At 41.7% G+C, this 18,776-nt stretch overlaps 2 protein-coding genes across 2 annotated transcripts in view; both read left to right on the top strand.

Annotated features, from left to right (window-relative positions):
- The window catches only part of LOC118907096 (tubulin--tyrosine ligase-like protein 12), a 169,322-nt gene extending 159,658 nt beyond the window's left edge, over positions 1 to 9,664 (top strand). Inside the window, exon 3 of the mRNA XM_036875326.2 lies at positions 8,218 to 9,664. Coding sequence (XP_036731221.2) covers positions 8,218 to 9,482 — 1,265 coding nt within the window. The 3' untranslated portion in view covers positions 9,483 to 9,664. The remainder of the gene's footprint in view (positions 1 to 8,217) is intronic.
- Positions 9,665 to 13,487: 3,823 nt separating this feature from the next.
- The window catches only part of GMNC (geminin coiled-coil domain containing), a 90,476-nt gene continuing 85,187 nt past the window's right edge, over positions 13,488 to 18,776 (top strand). Inside the window, exon 1 of the mRNA XM_057488488.1 lies at positions 13,488 to 13,630. Within this exon, the coding sequence (XP_057344471.1) occupies positions 13,488 to 13,630 (143 nt within the window). The remainder of the gene's footprint in view (positions 13,631 to 18,776) is intronic.

Here is an 18,776-nt window from a genome sequence, read left to right as displayed (position 1 = left end):
AAGCCTCACCTCTGTTGATCCCCAATTTCTCACCTGATGGCCCCCCTGCGACTGTGCCTGTCTTAGGTTGTTCCTCCCTTGAGGAATCTTACCCGTCTCTGGCTAACCAGTCATCTTCCGGGGCCATACAGGGAAATGTAAAGTTGGTAAGTGAGAGAAAAGCCTTATTGTTTGAAAAAGTTAGCTTTTTACTTCTTTGCATATTTATGCCCTGTGGCTTCTATGCCCAGCATTTGTCTTGAGGTATCTTTACCACTTGGAAGAATTATGATACTCGGTAAGTTTGATATGAGGCACGAATTCTATTTAAGGGTTGTAATTAGGAAGGAAGAAGAAAAGCTATAGAAGTAGCAGGCGGAAGAAAACATGGGACGATTGATTATTTCTTTGATATATCTTCTTGTAGAGTAACTTCAGCATGTATAGGTTTTAAGCTACTACTTAAATTGCACACACACATTAACATAATAGGAGTATAGTTACATAACCAAAGCATATCTGTAATTACCAGCCATCTGCAGTGAAACCAAGAAAACCAGTTAGGCACCTTAGGCATTTGTGAAAACTTATCTATGATATGGTGGATATTGTCCAACTGAACTTGAACAGTCTGAGAGAAATCAGACAAATTAAAACAACCCATTCCTGGGGACTGTTCACATGCCATATGTTCTTTTAACAATAAATAGTTTGTAGTTGTAAGACTTTGGAGCGCTACAATTTGCACTTCTCCAAATTCTTGGTTGAGTTCCAACAGTATAGATCCAGTCCAATTTTGTTGTTTTACTGTATGCACAGGCCAGCTTAGATATCTCCTTCCTCATTCCCATGGCAAGTCCAGGAACTGGTGGGATGAGTGCATCTACAGCTGTAGCAGTGCGTGGATCTTTGTTGGGGTTTTTTGATGATCATCTTCTGGCATGAGTCTTCCAGAGAGTGCAGATGTTGGAAGTTCTTTTTCATATCGTATCTTAGTTCATTTTCGGGGTAGCCCAATTAGGCTTTGATCCTCTGTATAAACACAAACAGACCCTTTGCCTACACTTTTATGTGCCCTTTATACCCTTGTGTAGAACTCGTTGGAGGTTACCACACAGGAACTGCCCTTTTTTTTTTTTTTTTTTTTTTTTTTTGCTATCACTAATCTACACTTACATGACGAATATTATGTTTACTAGGCTCTCCCCTATACCAGGTCTCCCCTATAAACCCCTTTACAGTCAGTGTCCATCAGCATAGCAAAATGTTGTAGAATCACTACTTGCCTTCTCTGTGTTGTACAGCCCTCCCTTTTCTCCTACCCCCCCATGCATGTTAATCTTAATACCCCCCTACTTCTCCCCCCCTTATCCCTCCCTACCCACCCATCCTCCCCAGTCCCTTTCCCTTTGGTACCTGTTAGTCCATTCTTGAGTTCTGTGATTCTGCTGCTGTTTTGTTCCTTCAGTTTTTCCTTTGTTCTTATATTCCACAGATAAGTGAAATCATTTGGTATTTCTCTTTCTCCGCTTGGCTTGTTTCACTGAGCATAATACCCTCCAGCTCCATCCATGTTGCTGCAAATGATTGGATTTGCCCTTTTCTTATAGCTGAGTAGTATTCCATTGTGTATATGTACCACATCTTCTTTATCCATTCATCTATTGATGGACATTTAGGTTGCTTCCAATTCTTGGCTATTGTAAATAGTGCTGCAATAAACATAGGGGTGCATCTGTCTTTCTCAAACTTGATTGCTGCATTCTTAGGGTAAATTCCTAGGAGTGGAATTCCTGGGTCAAATGGTAAGTCTGTTTTGAGCATTTTGATGTATCTCCATACTGCTTTCCACAATGGTTGAACTAACTTACATTCCCACCAGCAGTGTAGGAGGGTTCCCCTTTCTCCACAGCCTCGCCAACATTTGTTGTTGTTTGTCTTTTGGATGGCAGCCATCCTTACTGGTGTGAGGTGATACCTCATTGTAGTTTTAATTTGCATTTCTCTGATAATTAGCGATGTGGAGCATCTTTTCATGTGTCTGTTGGCCATCTGTATTTCTTTTTTGGAGAACTGTCTGTTCAGTTCCTCTGCCCATTTTTTAATTGGGTTATTTGTTTTTTGTTTGTTGAGGCGTGAGAGCTCCTTATATATTCTGGACGTCAAGCCTTTATCGGATGTGTCATTTTCAAATATATTCTCCCATACTGTAGGGATCCTTCTTGTTCTATTGATGGTGTCTTTTGCTGTACAGAAGCTTTTCAGCTTAATATAGTCCCACTTACTCATTTTTGCTGTTGTTTTCCTTGCCCGGGGAGATATGTTCAAGAAGAGGTCACTCATGTTTACGTCTAAGAGGTTTTCGCCTATGTTTTCTTCCAAGAGTTTAATGGTTTCATGGCTTACATTCAGGTCTTTGATCCATTTTGAGTTTACTTTTGTATATGGGGTTAGACAATGGTCCAGTTTCATTCTCCTACATGTAGCTGTCCAGTTTTGCCAGCACCACCTGTTGAAGAGACTGTCATTTCGCCATTGTATGTCCATGGCTCCTTTATCAAATATTAATTGACCATATATGTCTGGGTTAATGTCTGGATTCTCTAGTCTGTTCCATTGGTCTGTGGCTCTGCTCTTGTGCCAGTACCAAATTGTCTTGATTACTATGGCTTTATAGTAGAGCTTGAAGTTGGGGAGTGAGATCCCCCCTACTTTATTCTTCTTTCTCAGGATTGCTTTGGCTATTCGGGGTCTTTGGTGTTTCCATATGAATTTATGAATTGTTTGTTCCAGTTCATTGAAGAATGTTGCTGGTAGTTTCATAGGGATTGCATCAAATCTGTATATTGCTTTGGGCAGGATGGCCATTTTAACGATATTAATTCTTCCTAGCCACGAGCATGGGATGAGTTTCCATCTGTTAGTGTCCCCTTTAATTTCTCTTAAGAGTGACTTGTAGTTTTCAGAGTATAAGTCTTTCACTTCTTTGGTTAGGTTTATTCCTAGGTATTTTATTTTTTTTGATGCAATTGTGAATGGAGTTGTTTTCCTGATTTCTCTTTCTGTTGGTTCATTGTTAGTATATAGGAAAGCCACAGATTTCTGTGTGTTGATTTTGTATCCTGCAACTTTGCTGTATTCCGATATCAGTTCTAGTAGTTTTGGGGTGGATTCTTTAGGGTTTTTTATGTACAGTATCATGTCATCTGCAAATAGTGACAGTTTAACTTCTTCTTTACCAATCTGGATTCCTTGTATTTCTTTATTTTGTCTGATTGCCGTGGCTAGGACCTCCAGTACTATGTTAAATAACAGTGGTGAGAGTGGGCATCCCTGTCTAGTTCGCGATCTCAGAGGAAATGCTTTCAGCTTCTCGCTGTTCAATATAATGTTGGCTGTGGGTTTATCATAGATGGCCTTTATTATGTTGAGGTACTTGCCCTCTATTCCCATTTTGCTGAGAGTTTTTAACATGAATGGATGTTGAACTTTGTCAAATGCTTTTTCAGCATCTATGGAGATGATCATGTGGTTTTTGTCTTTCTTTTTGTTGATGTGGTGGATGATGTTGATGGACTTTCGAATGTTGTACCATCCTTGCATCCCTGGAATGAATCCCACTTGGTCATGGTGTATGATCCTTTTGATGTATTTTTGAATTCGGTTTGCTAATATTTTGTTGAGTATTTTTGCATCTACGTTCATCAGGGATATTGGTCTGTAGTTTTCTTTTTTGGTGGGGTCTTTGCCTGGTTTTGGTATTAGGGTGATGTTAGCTTCATAGAATGAGTTTGGGAGTATCCCCTCCTCCTCTATTTTTTGGAAAACTTTAAGGAGAATGGGTATTATGTCTTCCCTGTATGTCTGATAAAATTCCGAGGTAAATCCATCTGGCCCGGGGGTTTTGTTCTTTGGTAGTTTTTTGATTACCTCTTCAATTTCGTTGCTGGTAATTGGTCTGTTTAGATTTTCTGTTTCTTCCTGAGTCAATCTTGGAAGGTTATATTTTTCTAGGAATTTGTCCATTTCTCCTAGGTTTCCCAGCTTGTTAGCATATAGGTTTTCATAGTATTCTCCAATAATTCTTTGCATTTCCGTGGGGTCCGTCGTGATTTTTCCTTTCTCGTTTCTGATACTGTTGATTTGTGTTGATTCTCTTTTCTTCTTAATAAGTCTGGCTAGAGGCTTATCTATTTTGTTTATTTTCTCGAAGAACCAGCTCTTGGTTTCATTGATTTTTGCTATTGTTTTATTCTTCTCAATTTTATTTATTTCTTCTCTGATCTTTATTATGTCCCTCCTTCTGCTGACCTTAGGCCTCATCTGTTCTTCTTTTTCCAATTTCGATAATTGTGACATTAGACCATTCATTTGGGATTGCTCTTCCTTTTTTAAATATGCTTGGATTGCTATATACTTTCCTCTTAAGACTGCTTTTGCTGTGTCCCACAGAAGTTGGGGCTTAGTGTTGTTGTTGTCATTTGTTTCCATATATTGCTGGATCTCCATTTTGATTTGGTCATTGATCCATTGATTATTTAGGAGCGTGTTGTTAAGCCTCCATGTGTTTGTGAGCCTCTTTGCTTTCTTTGTACAGTTTATTTCTAGTTTTATGCCTTTGTGGTCTGAAAAGTTGGTTGGTAGGATTTCAATCTTTTGGAATTTTCTGAGGCTCTTTTTGTGGCCTAGTATGTGGTCTATTCTGGAGAATGTTCCATGTGCACTTGAGAAGAATGTATATCCCGCTGCTTTTGGATGTAGAGTTCTATAGATGTCTATTAGGTCCATCTGCTCTACTGTGTTGTTCAGTGCTTCCGTGTCCTTACTTATTTTCTGCCCAGTGGATCTATCCTTTGGGGTGAGTGGTGTGTTGAAGTCTCCTAGAATGAATGCATTGCAGTCTATATCCCCCTTTAGTTCTGTTAGTATTTGTTTCACATATGCTGGTGCTCCTGTGTTGGGTGCATATATATTTAGAATGGTTATATCCTCTTGTTTGACTGAGCCCTTTATCATTATGTAGTGTCCTTTATCTCTTGTTACTTTCTTTGTTTTGAAGTCTATTTTGTCTGATATTAGTACTGCAACCCCTGCTTTCTTCTCACTGTTGTTTGCTTGAAATATGTTTTTCCATCCCTTGACTTTTAGTCTGTACATGTCTTTGGGTTTGAGGTGAGTTTCTTGTAAGCAGCATATAGATGGGTCTTGCTTTTTTATCCATTCTGTTACTCTGTGTCTTTTGATTGGTGCATTCAACCCATTAACATTTAGGGTGACTATTGAAAGATATGTACTTATTGCCATTGCAGGCTTTAAATTCGTGGTTACCAAAGGTTCAAGGTTAGCCTCTTTAGTGTCTTACTGCCTAACTTAGCTCGCTTATTGAGCTGTTATATACACTGTCTGGAGATTCTTTTCTTCTCTCCCTTCTTGTTCCTCCTCCTCGATTCTTCATATGTTGGGTGTTTTGTGCTGTGCTCTTTCTAGGAGTGCTCCCATCTAGAGCAGTCCCTGTAAGATGTTCTGTAGAGGTGGTTTGTGGGAAGCAAATTCCCTCAGCTTTTGTTTGTCTGGGAATTGTTTAATCCCACCATCATATTTGAATGATAGTCGTGCTGGATACAGTATCCTTGGTTCAAGGCCCTTCTGTTTCATTGTATTAAATATATCATGCCATTCTCTTCTGGCCTGTAGGGTTTCTGTTGAGAAATCTGACGTTAGCCTGATGGGTTTCCCTTTATAGGTGACCTTTTTCTCTCTAGCTGCCTTTAACACTCTTTCCTTGTCCTTGATCTTTGCCATTTTAATTATTATGTGTCTTGGTGTTGCCCTTCTTGGATCCTTTCTGTTGGGGGTTCTGTGTATTTCCGTGGTCTGTTTGATTACTTCCTCCCCCAGTGTGGGGAAGTTTTCAGCAATTATTTCTTCTAAGATACTTTCCATCTCTTTGCCTCTCTCTTCTTCTTCTGGGACCCCTATAATACGGATATTGCTCCTTTTAGATTGGTCACACATTTCTCTTAATATTGTTTCATTCCTGGAGATCCTTTTGTCTCTCTCTATGTCAGCTTCTATGCGTTCCTGTTCTCTGATTTCAATTCCATCAATGGCCTCTTGCATTCTATCCATTCTGCTTATAAACCCTTCCAGAGTTTGTTTCATTTCTGCGATCTCCTTTCTGGCATCTGTGATCTCCTTCCGGACTTCATCCCATTTCTCTTGCGTATTTCTCTGCATCTCTGTCAGCATGTTTATGATTCTTATTTTGAATTCTTTTTCAGGGAGACTCGTTAGGTCTGTCTCCTTCTCTGGTGTTGTCTCTGTGATCTTTGTCTGCCTGTAGCTTTGCCTTTTCATGGTGATAGGAATAGTCTGCAGAACTGGGACGAGTGACGGCTGGAAGGACTTCCTTTCTTGTTTGTTTGTGGCCCTCCTCTCCTGGGAGAACAGAGACCTCTAGTGGCTTGTGCTGCGCAGCTGCGCGCAGACAGGGCTTCTGCTTCCTGCCCGGCTGCTATGGAGTTAATCTCCGCTGTTGCTGTGGGCGTGGCCTGACTCGGGCAGCTACTCCAAAATGGTGGAGTCGCGTTGGAGCAGGAGCTGCTGGGAGGCTATTTATCTCCGTAAGGGGCCTCCCTGCTCCCTGCAGCCCAGTGGTTAGGGTGCCCAGAGATCCCGGATTCCCTACCTCTGGATTAAGTGACCCACCCTGCCCCTTTAAGACTTCCAAAAAGCACCCGCCAAAACAAAACTTTGCCCACCAAAAAAAAAAAAAGAAAAAAATTTTTTTTAATTAAAAAGAAAAAAAAAAAAAAGGTGATCGTTCATTTTTCTTTATTCTCCGGTGCCAGCCTCAGGCCTCTGCTCACCGGTCTTTCTGCCCTGTTTCCCTAGTATTGGGGTCCCTATCCCTTTAAGACTTCCAAAAAGCGCTCGCCAAAACAAAACAGCAAAAGAGCAAAAAAAAATGGTCGCGCGCTTTTCTTATGTCCTCTGTTGCCCAGCCTTCAGTGCCTGCTCACTGTTCTTGCTGCCCTGTTTTCCCAGTATCGAGGGCCCTGCACTCTGGCCCGGATGGCTGGGGCTGGGTGTTCAGCAGCCCTGGGCTCCGTCTCCCTCCCGCTCTGCCTGCTCTTCTCCCTCCGGGAGCTGGGGGGGAGGGGCGCTCGGCTCCCGCGGGGCCGGGGCTTGTATCTTACCCCCTTCGCGAGGCGCTGGGTTCTCTCAGGTGCGGATGTGGTCTGGATATTGTCCTGTGTCCTCTGGTCTTTATTCTAGGAAGAGTTGTCTTTGTTATATTTTCATAGATATATGTTGTTTTGGGAGGAGATTTCCGCTGCTCTACTCACGCCGCCATCTTCCGCCCCTCTCCAATATTATTATGATAAAAAGTACAGCACATACTACAGAAAGTAGTCAATATGATGTAGTGGATAGAAGTGTGGGTTAAAGAGGAGACAGGCTGGCTCTGTCACTCACTTGCTGTATGACCTTGGATAAATTATATAAGCTTCATGTGTTCCTGCTTCTTCATAAGTGAACATGGAAATAGTAATAATATCTTCCTCATAGGAATATTGTAAGCATAAAATGAATACATACACATAAACTATTAGGAAAGTGCCTGCCATATAAAAAGCATTTAATGGCAGGTAACTCTTGGATACTCTGCCTATGCATGTATGTCAGTATAGTGTAATTTTGAAGGGAAATTGTGTGGGAGGAATCTCTTTTAAACTGTTATTGGATAACCTACTTTTTGTTCCCTTTGGTGATGAACCATGGAGTCCAGGGAGGGAGTGTGAGCTTTCTTTCCACACATCTTGGTTTGCCAATTAGTCATTTGTCCCGTTTTCTTTTTCCCAAATCTATACTCTGGACTGAGTAATCACAAGAGGGAAATTATACTCTAGGCTTTAGCTTCAGAAGATGGAATATCATGTTAGCTCGATCTGGAATACAGATACACTCAGGTACACAGGTGCATGTAAACACACACATATAGGTCAGTATATTTTAAATATAATCCCTCTGGTCTAATATTTTAAAAGACCACTGTGGCAACTCTGAGTAATGAAAACCAAGAGAACTTTTTACATCTGCATGAAAATACAAAGCTGGCTCTTAAAATAAGAGTGATAATTTTACTTTCCTCAAATTCATAGACTCAAACTCTTTTCGGCCAACTGCATGGACAATCAGCACACCAATCATGTAATGGGTAATTCTGCTGCAAAGTGAATGCCAATATAGCACCTGCAAAGGACACGGGTGAGGAGGTGACCCAGGACTTTGCCTATGGAGAAGCAGACCCTCTGATCCGGAAGTGCAGGCTGCTGCCCTGGGCCCCTGCCCACATGCTGGACCTGAGCTCCTCCACCCCCGAGCCACCCGGAGAGCACTACCAGGCCATTTTGGATGAAAACAAGGAGAAGCTGCCACTTGCCATCGACCCAGTGGTGTACCCCAGCGACCACATCTTCAAGGTCTATACGGACATCCAGCAGGTGCTCAGCCACCTCACCCACCCGCGCTTCACCTTCACCCAGAACGAAGCGGACACCGACATCCTCTATAACTTCTCTCACTTCAAGGACTACAGGAAGCTCAGCCAGAAACAGCCTCAAGTGCTACTGAACCAGTTCCCCTGCGAGAACCTTTTGACAGTGAAGGACTGCCTGGCCTCCATCGCACGCCGGGCGGGGGTTCCTGAGGGCCCGGCCTGGCTGCCCCGAACCTTCAACCTGCGCACCGAGCTGCCCCAGTTGGTCAGCTACTTCCAGCAGCGGGAGAGGCGGGGCGAGGACAACCACTGGATCTGCAAGCCCTGGAACCTGGCCCGCAGCCTGGACACCCACATCACCAGGAACCTGCACAGCATCGGCCGGCACCGCGAGAGCACCCCCAAGGCTGTCTCCAAATACATTGAAAGTCCTGTCTTGTTCCTTCGTGAAGACGTGGGGAGCGTCAAGTTCGACATGCGCTATATCGTGCTTCTGCGGTCTGTGAAGCCCCTGAGGTTGCTCGTATATGACGTGTTCTGGCTGCGGTTCTCCAACCGCCCCTTTGTGCTCAACGACCTGCACAACTATGAGAAACATTTCACCGTCATGAACTATGACCCAGAAGTGGTACTGAAGCAGGTGCACTACGATGAGTTCATCCCCGAGTTCGAGAACCAACACCCACAATTTCAGTGGAGGAGCGTCCAGGCCGAAATCTTCTGGGCCTTCATGGAGCTATTCCAGGTGGCGTGTGCCGAGCCGCCACCCATGGGCCTCTGCGACTATCCCTCATCTCGAGCCGTGTATGCCGTTGACCTCATGCTGAAGGGGGACAATGGTCCAGATGGGAAGCGAGTGATGCAGCCACAGATGCTCGAGATGAACTTCAACCCGGACTGCGAGCGAGCCTGCAGGTACCACCCGACCTTCTTCAATGACGTCTTCAGCACCCTGTACCTGGACGAGCCCAGCAACTGCCACGTCACCCGCCTCATCTAGGCGCTCACCGGCCCCCCACTTGTGCACTTGGGTGGATTCCAGCCTTAGCCTCTGTGGACTTCCCCCCTGCCCCCAACCCCCTCTGGGCACAGCCTGGCCTGTGAGCCACTGCCCAGCTCAGGGTCCTCCTCCCCCTGTAGGTCGTGAGCCTCAGTGCCCCCAGGCCTGAGTGCCAGGCCCCATCCACACTTCGCTCACCACCATCCGCGCAGTGATTGGTCTCAGCTCAGCTAAGGGCTTTATTCCAGAGAGTCTGGTTCTTGGGCTGCCATGGTTCCCAGGGTGTTAGCCAAAGAAGGGCTCTGGGGAGCCTGGTGAGGCAACCTCAGAAGCAGGGTTCTCTGGAGATGGCTGTGGGAGCCCAACATCGACATGGCCAGGCTGGCTTTTCCTGCGCTTCCGTGAGGGCACTGTGGCTCCTCACGGTGTCAGGCCACACTCCACCCTGGGGCCCTGAGTGACAGGTGCCCTCAGAACACCCTGGGGAACCAGCTACCAGACCCAGCCTTCTTGCCCAACAAGCTTGACCAGACCCTTCACCAGCACCCTTCCAGGAAGCTCCAGGCAGGAAGGCCACAGTGGTTGCTGTGGCTTTCCCACTTGGCAAGGACAGGCCATCCTGGGGCCTAGCGCCCCCCCTGCTCACCGGCACTGCAGTGGCTCCCCTCATCTGAGGTTGGCTGGGACACTCTGGCCTGGGAGCTCAGGGACAAGTGTGGGCAGCAGAGTACCAGGTGGCAGACGCTGAGAAAGATGATTCCAGAAGAACATTATACCGGATGGCATCATCCACTGGAGTCTAGATATAAGATATCTAATATTTCAGGAAGATGAACAAATGGCTATGCTGATACTCCAGCAGATTCCAAGTTCCATTCCTATTATCTAAACTGATTAGAATTGGAGTTGGACTGCCTAGGCCCCTTCATTTCAATCCCCAGAGAAAACAATGCTTCCACTGATTGATCACAGCATTGCTCCTTCAGCCTATACAGATGGTCTGTACAAGAATTATTGTTTTGATCCAGATGTTGCATAGTACAAAGAAGTCATTATTCACTCTGTCACATATACAAGAAATCCTTAGTTACATTCTAGTTTTTTCCAGGAAAAACACATCTCTGAACATAAACGTCTTACCTTTCGTCTGCTAACAAGAATATTTAAATGTGTAACTGTTTTCTTTTTTTTCCCCTGCTTTAAGTAATTAAAGATTGTTTACCTAAAGGCCATTTCAGGTGCTTAACAACTTGGTAAACAAATTCTTACTTTTTTCTGTATCATCAATCTGTTTCACAGTGTATTGTTTTATTTTTCATTATTTTTAATGGGATAAGTTTTTTGGATGCTGGTTTTACATAAATTCTAAGCAGAATCAAAGATATCAACATTTTATTTTAATTTGTGGCACTTCAACATCAAGCTGAAAAGGGGAATTTCTCATTTGAAATGGAGAGTAAGATAGTACTTGAAAATTTATAATATACTATTTGATTTAATCAAATGTGTTAAAGATAACTTCTATGCAAAAAAAATCTTTTTAAAAATTTTGTGGCATTTTAATTAATTTGTTAATTGGATATATGACACCTGACTTTAAATCCTTGCTTTTCCATGATTGTATTTAAGAAATTCAAGCACTTTTGAGTCCCTAGATGGATATGAATTTAGTAACTCCAGTTAGGAAAATATGGCTTCCTGTTTGCTGATACCTTTTATTTATTATGCATTAAAGTTTGACACTAAAAAAAATAGTCTTATTCCCTGTTTCCTATTGCTAAACATAAACTTTACTCACTACTAAACTATCACTCATATGCTATGATTGATGTTTGTAATCTACCACTGCATAACAAATTGCCCCAAAATGTAATGGGGTAAAACAACAAATATTTACTGTCTCCTGGTTTCTGTTAGTCAGGAATTTGGAAGTATCTTTTGGGTAAAGGTTTCTTATGAAATTGTTAACCCACCCAATGTCAGCCAGTGTTGGAATTACCTGAAGGCTTGACTAGGGCTACAGGATCCATTTCAGCGCTCACTCATGTGGCTGTGGAGAGTAGATTTCAGTTTCTACTGGCTGTTGGCCAGAAGCCTCTGTTCTTTACCACGTACGTAGGCTGCTACCTAGGGCTGTTTATCCCTCAAAGTGCTATCCTTTTCAGCATCAGTTCACAGTTCAAATCATGCTAAGGTGGAGTAGCTACTCCATGGATATAGCTCCTGGAATGTTGTTCTTCTTGAACTAAAAAAAAATGTGAAATCAACAAATCTGCTCCATTTCCCAGTAAATCATAATGTAGACAATGCTGTTCAAAAAGGAGTGAATAAGAAGACACAAAAGTGTCACCAGTAAAGAATAGATTTGAAAACGAGCTGGACACACATGGTAACTGCCTTGATTCAAATTGAAGATATGAAGAACGGTTTTCCATGGCTCTAAACGTTACCCTATAGGGTTTTGGTTTTGCCATAAACTCTAACACTACACTTTACTAATAGATCCTAATTTGATGTTTACCCTTGGGTTTTAATTTACCTTGGGTATCTTTTGCCAGTTTTTATTCTCCGACCCAGCAATTCTTAAATTTCTTCTAAATCCTTGAAAAATGAATAATTCCCACTTTTGTTTATGTTTCTTTTCACAGGCAGATTAAAAAAGTCAGTTTCTACTTTCAACCTTCTGCCTGGATATATCTTTAGTCAGAGCCCCTAAGCTCATTAAGTACATTAGCCATCTTCCATGTTATCACTGTTTAGAGTATTACAAAACATTTCAGCACCACTGATATGAATTACCTTTCTGCCTGCCTCCCAAAACAATTTCTTTAGAGCTTTCTTAGCCTCTATTAATAGTACCCTCATTACCATGCAGTACCAAATCTAATGCCACATTTTAGATTTTCGTTATGATAGTATCTCACTTCTATGTATCAATTTTCATATAGAATTTTTATTATATCTGCATAATAAATTTTATCTTAGTGGCTTTAAATAATAGTCACTTATTATTCTTAACAATTCTAGTGGTTTACTGGGCTCATCTGGTGGTTCTTCTGTTTCACGAGATGGTATCAGGGGTGGCGGTCACCTGAAGTCCCCGTTAAGCTAGAATGGCCATGGTGGTTCACTCATGGCTGGTAGCTGGGGTTGCCTGTAGGCCAGGGGATCAGCTTGGCTTTGTGACCAGGGCACCTTGGTTCTCTTCCATACAGTCTCTCTATATTGTTCTGGATTCTCAGAGCCTGGCACCTGGATTATAAGAGGCAGGAAATGGAATTTCCTAATCATTTCAAGGCCTGAGATCAGAACATCCAAAGCAATGCTTTTGCTACTTTCTATTGGTAAAATTCAATCACAAAGCCAGTCCACATTCAAGAGAGGTAATAAACTCTTTCCTTTGATACGAAGTGTGGCAATGTGCAAAAGCAAGAGGAAAAATAATTGGAAATTAAATACATGTATTCAAAAAACAAAAGCCCTGGAGTTAAAATGACTCACCTTCCTTAGGAGGAAGTTTGTTGATCCACAGTTCTTCAGGGAACTGACTCTATAGCAGAGATTTGCAACGAGAATTTTATTGGGGATTAAACATGGCAAGAATACCTCTGAGTGAGTGAAGAAAGGAGTACAGGCAGGAGGGGATAGAATATAAAACAACTACAGCCAACATCTCAGAAAATCTGATGGGAACTCTAGAGTAGAGTTGGCCCTATCAAGCTTCCAGAAATTGAATAGAAGCTGCCTTTGTGTTCCCATTTCAACCCGATTACATCAGATTTCTTTAATTTTGGAAAAGACAGCAATTGACCTTGAGTAGAATTTATACACACACACACACACACACACACACACACACACACATATAAATTTGTTCTTCCTGCCTACAGGCCTCAGCCTGTTTCTTTTTTAGAAGACATAAAGAGTTTGTTCCTTGGACATGAGTCCTGCATAACATTGCCTTAGAATCAACAATAGAGTAGATGTGGTTGTAAGCACTGAGCCATGGAGTCTTCTGGTCTTAATACTTCATACCATCCAGAAGTTGCCAGCTTTATAGCTGGAATGGATCAGCCTTTTGAAAGCATAGCTGAGGTGCCAGTTTGCAAGAACTATGCACCATTCTCCAAGATGCACTTCACACTGATGTAAACGTGACATAATGTTGGGCTCCCTGTAGGTATAATACTTGGGTATGGGAACCAAGGACTTGAAGTAGGAGTGTCTTTGCCTACCACCAGTCTAAGTGACCTATTTAGGAGATTTTTGCTTTTCTACTCTAAATTTCTAGGCGCTGTTAGTCTAGAGATAGAGTTTCCCAGAGAAGGGTCACTTCTACCATGCGAGCCAACTAAAGCAGTAGAGGTGCTAGCAAGGGTGAAAGCAGTAAAGGAGGGACTAGTAAGCAGCAGTTAGAGTCTCAATACCATCTGTAACAGCAAGAGCTGTAGTGCATATATGAGATCAACAAGAATCCTGGAGAAACTATACACAGATGGGATGAAGTCACCCTTTGTAAGAGACATTTTCATTTATAAGGGAGATCTCCATTTGTAAGGATGTCTCCCTCTCTGTACGGGGGAAAAAAGAATAACTAAATCTCTAGAAACTTTTCAAGGAGAAGACAAGGACATAAATCTGCATACCAACCTTACCCTTCCTTACAGTGCATTTTCCAATAACCTCCCATAACTGGTCAAGTTCCCCAATCCCAACATTCTCTTTCGTCTTTAGTTGCAGATGTCATTTAAAGTGGTAGCTTTGGCCATTTAGGGAGTTACTCAATCCTGGGTCTTTCCCATGTATACAGGAGGTATAAATGTTATTAAATTTATGTTTGTTTTTCTTCTCTTAATCTGTCTTTTATTACAGGGGTGGGGGGGTCTCAGCCAAGACCCTAGAAGGGTAGAGGGGAAAATTATTTTTCCTCCTCCATAAAACCCAGGTTTGTCATATTATAAAGCCTTGTCTTTCTACTATAATAGTTCTGATATGGCCCAGATTACCACTTCTTAGTGCAAATGTTCTCATTTGAACATTGCTGCTTTACAAAGAATCCTTTCCTTTCCTGGCTACTGTCTTTTGCAAATTGACTTAAAGAGAATTGTGTAAGAGTGATATTAAGGTAGGGCACCCAGCCTCTCTCCAATTTGTATTTTTTTGTTTCATTTCTTAGGAACCTCGTTTGTCCATTTACTACTCTTTGGCCACACAGTGCTCCAGGCTTGATAAAGTTTGTTAGGTACTGAATGAACTAATTCATTAATCTAGCTACTTTCCCGCCCTACCAGCCTATAAATCTATCATCATACTGAGAAGGATTAAAAGCAAAACAAAACCTCCAAAGGAGAAAAAAAGCAGACCCTACAGGAATGTCTGAATAAGGAAGGGACTCCAAAAAATGTTTCCTGTGAATTTACATCTTTAAGAGGATTACCTCTGGAGGGGGGTTGGTGCCTTTCTCCAGAGTAAGCATTTGTGGGGCAGTTTGGGCTCACCTTTTAGCCTCTGGTTTCATTAAGAGCTCAGCACCCTGGGTAGAGAACTGGCTGGGTTGGTTGGCACCTGAATAAGTAGAGCTTTATTATACTGTGGAAAGGGAGGAGCCATGTACAACCTTGACCATGTAGCTGTGGACACTGAGAATCCTCAAAAAACTTTCTAGTTGTTGCTGTTCTTTAAATTCAACTTTATTAGGATAAAACTTACGTAAAATAAGATAGAACCATTTTAAGGGTACAGTTTGATGAGTTTGGGCAAATATGTGTATCTTGGTATAAACACCATCATTATTAAGATATGTTAATACTTACAACATTCTAAAGTTTCTTTATACTGATTGGCAGTCAGCAAAGCCCCACTCCAAACCCAAAACAACTATTGACAACCTTTTGGTCACAACAGATTAGTTTTGCCCTTTCTAGACTTACATATGAATAGAATCATCCAGTGTATATTCTGGGATTTTTTCTTAGCATAATATTTTATGATTCTTCCATAAGATTCCATGTATTAGTAGTTCATTTATTTTTGCTGCTAAGTACTATTACTTTATGTAAAAGCTACAGTTTATTTAGCTGTTCACTTGGTTTAGGGTATTCGACTGCTTCCAATTATTGACTACTATGAATAAAACTGCTCTGCATATTTGTGTATAGGTCTTTGAGGAGACTTTTTTATTTTTCATTTTTCTTGGGTAAAAATCTAGCAAAGTAATTGCTGAGTCATATGATGTATTTCCAACTTTATAATTGTCAAACTGTTTTCTAAAGTGTTTTTACAATTTTACCTCCCCAGTAGATATGCATGACAGTATACTTCCATACATTGAGAAAATCATATGGTTTTCTTATTTATTTTGCCAATATGGTAAATAAAATTGATTTATTTTTGAATGTTAAACCCAGCTTGCATTTTCAGGTTAAATCTCCCTCATCCTGTTTATTTATTCCAGAATATTAGCTTGTAGTTTTCTTTTCTAGTATGTCTTTGCCTAGTTTTGGTATTATAAGATGACTTGAGAAGTTTCCACTCCTTTTCCATTTTCAGAAAGAAGTTGTGAAGGATTTGTATTATTTCTACCTTAAATAGTTAATAGGATTCACTAATGATGCCATTTGGGCATGAAATAAATTTTATTATCAATTCAATTTCTTTAATTTGATTGGACTGTATGTGTTTTCTAACCCTTGCTAATTATATATGTCATTAAGGAATCTGTCCATTTCTTTTAAATTGTTGTCTTAGTTCAGGCTGCTATAACAAAGTACCATAGATAGGATGGCTTACAAACTATATAAATTTACTTTCCACAGTTCTAGAGGCTGGAAGTCTGAGGTCAGAATGCCCGCATGTTTGGGTACTGGTGAGAATCCTCTTCAGGGCTGTAGACTGTGATCTCATTATATTCTCACATGGTAGAGGAAGAGGGTGAGAGAGCTCCCTGGGACTATTTTATAAGGGCCATAATCCCATTCATGAGGTCTCCACCCTCAGGACTTAATTATCACCCAAAGGGCCTACCTCCTAATATCAGATTGGGGATGAGGATTTCAACATTTGAATTTGGAGGGACATAAACATTCAGTCCATTTTAGTTGTCAAGTCTATTGGCATAAAGATGTTCATAATGCTCTTCTATCCTTTTCAAGTCTGAACATGTACAGTGATAACCATCTGTCATTCCTAGAATTGGTAATTTGAGCTTTTCTATTTTCTTATCAGTCTCCCTAGAAGAATGCCAAATTTATATCTCTTTAAAAAAAACCTGGCTTTTATTTGATTGATTTTTTCTTTGTTTTTCCAGATTCCATGTTAATAATTTCTGCTATTATCTTTACTATTTATTTTCTTCTACTTCGAGTTTAGTTTGTTCTTCCACTAACTGTTTAAGGTGGATACTTGGATCATTGGTTTTCTACCTTTCTTCTTTCACTAGGTTGTTTTCATTTTTACTCAGTTACAAATATTAAAGTTTTTAATTTCTAAAGTTTTTAAAAAATTATTTTTCTTTTGATTCTAATACAATTAAATTTTGATCAGAGAATATATCCTATATAGCTTTAATCCTTTTAAATTTATTGTCTTTTTTTCTGGTCTATCTTCATGAATGTTTCATATACACTAGAAAAGAATGTGAATTCTGCTATTGTTCTTGCATAATTATATAGGGGCATTTAGATTAAAAACTGAAGAACTTTCTAACAACATAAAACATGTGTGGGGGTTAGCAATCTATCCAGAAATTGCCAAAAGGAATTTTAATTTAAATTTTACAATAAAATAAAACATACCTTTCAATTTAAACATTTTTAGTATCTGGTTCTAGGTAAAAGATTCTTGTACAGTTATACAAAAGTGCTAGTCTGAATCAAGAAGAAAAGGATAGCAAAATATTGATACAACTTCCACCTGTACCTCTTGAGATGCCAATCTCACTCAAGACAGAATTGCAGACATTTTTCTTGTTTATAGAATTAGTGCCATATTTAGTAATAGGAGGGCATCTTCAATCTAAACAGTGCCCTGCCCTCTTCCCAGATTCCTCAGTACCCACCAACCCTTGGAGATCAAAAGCAAGGAAGCAGCACCCTGACCACCTATTATTCATTTTCATAGGCTTGCTTTAGAAAAGAGCCCTGTGAAACCATAATGCTTCCCAGGAAGCCCACTTGGTTCTTACCTCATGGGCATCAATAGGACAATCTGCTGGGTTTGGCCGCTGAGATTCAGATAGAGGAGAAGGGAATGGGGCTTACAGCAACCGAACTCCTCCTGCCATATTCCTGCTTGCATCTGTGCCTCCCAAGCAGAGTCCAGTCAGTGACTCTACCCATCTGCAGAGCCAAGCTGGTGGCCCATCTGTCCAGGGAGCTCAATTGACAGTTCGACTGATTTGGGTCCTCAGCCAACAACAGTTCTATGGCTGACCTGGCAGGGAAGCTAATTTGCAGCCCCACTCAACTGCTGAGTATAGCCTTCAGTCCCACTGTAGTTCCAGGCCAGAGGGGGTTCCCAGCTCTGGGCAAGTTCACTCTGAATTCAGTGAGACTGAAATACAACAATGGAATGTTGGAGGGTTGGTGGGGTTTAAAGGGTTTATACCACACTTTATTCTCACAGCGGCAGTTCGAGTGCTAGTCACTTCTGCATCCAGTAAGTCTTTCTCCATCTCTGTCTCTGCCTCTGCTCCAGCCTCTGCTCTGCCTCAAGCGCTGGGCTCCTCTTTATATAGCAAAACTGGCAATAATGGCTTATTGCCAGTGGGCATGTAAGCATTAGCCTGCCAATTACATCATCAAGTAGATTAGGGTCAGGTGAGGATCCTGGCCATAGGAACTTCCATTTTCCCTACACCCACCTGACCAGCAAGCCTGACCAGGGAACCCAGGAAGCCACAAAGCCCATCTCAAAGCCCAGCCTGGCAAAGGAGCCAAGCCAGCAGTCCTGCCGGATTGTTAGGTATAGCTTGGATCCTGTCTTAGACCACCCCTGCCTCAAGGAGCCTGAACAAAGAACTGGGCAGCTTCAGAGCCCAGCCTAATGTACCACCCTGTAACAGAACCCAGTCTATGACCTTGCTTGGTTGATGAACACAGCCTATGGCCTCTCCCAGGTGAGGAGTCCAGCAAGTGACTACCCAAGTATGAAGCATAACCTGCTGTTACACCCACAGAAATAACCCTGTGGGGATACAGAGCACAGTTCTAGCCCCACCTTTGGATATAGATGGAGGCCCCTTCAGATAGTCCATCAGCCACCTTGCCCAGTAATGGGCAGAGATCTACTTAGTCA

Source organism: Manis pentadactyla, chromosome 1, assembly GCF_030020395.1.
Source record: "Manis pentadactyla isolate mManPen7 chromosome 1, mManPen7.hap1, whole genome shotgun sequence".
In the NCBI taxonomy this organism is placed as follows: domain Eukaryota; kingdom Metazoa; phylum Chordata; class Mammalia; order Pholidota; family Manidae; genus Manis; species Manis pentadactyla.
Note: the sequence above shows the minus strand (reverse complement) of the source record. Positions and strands in the feature narration are given on the sequence as shown.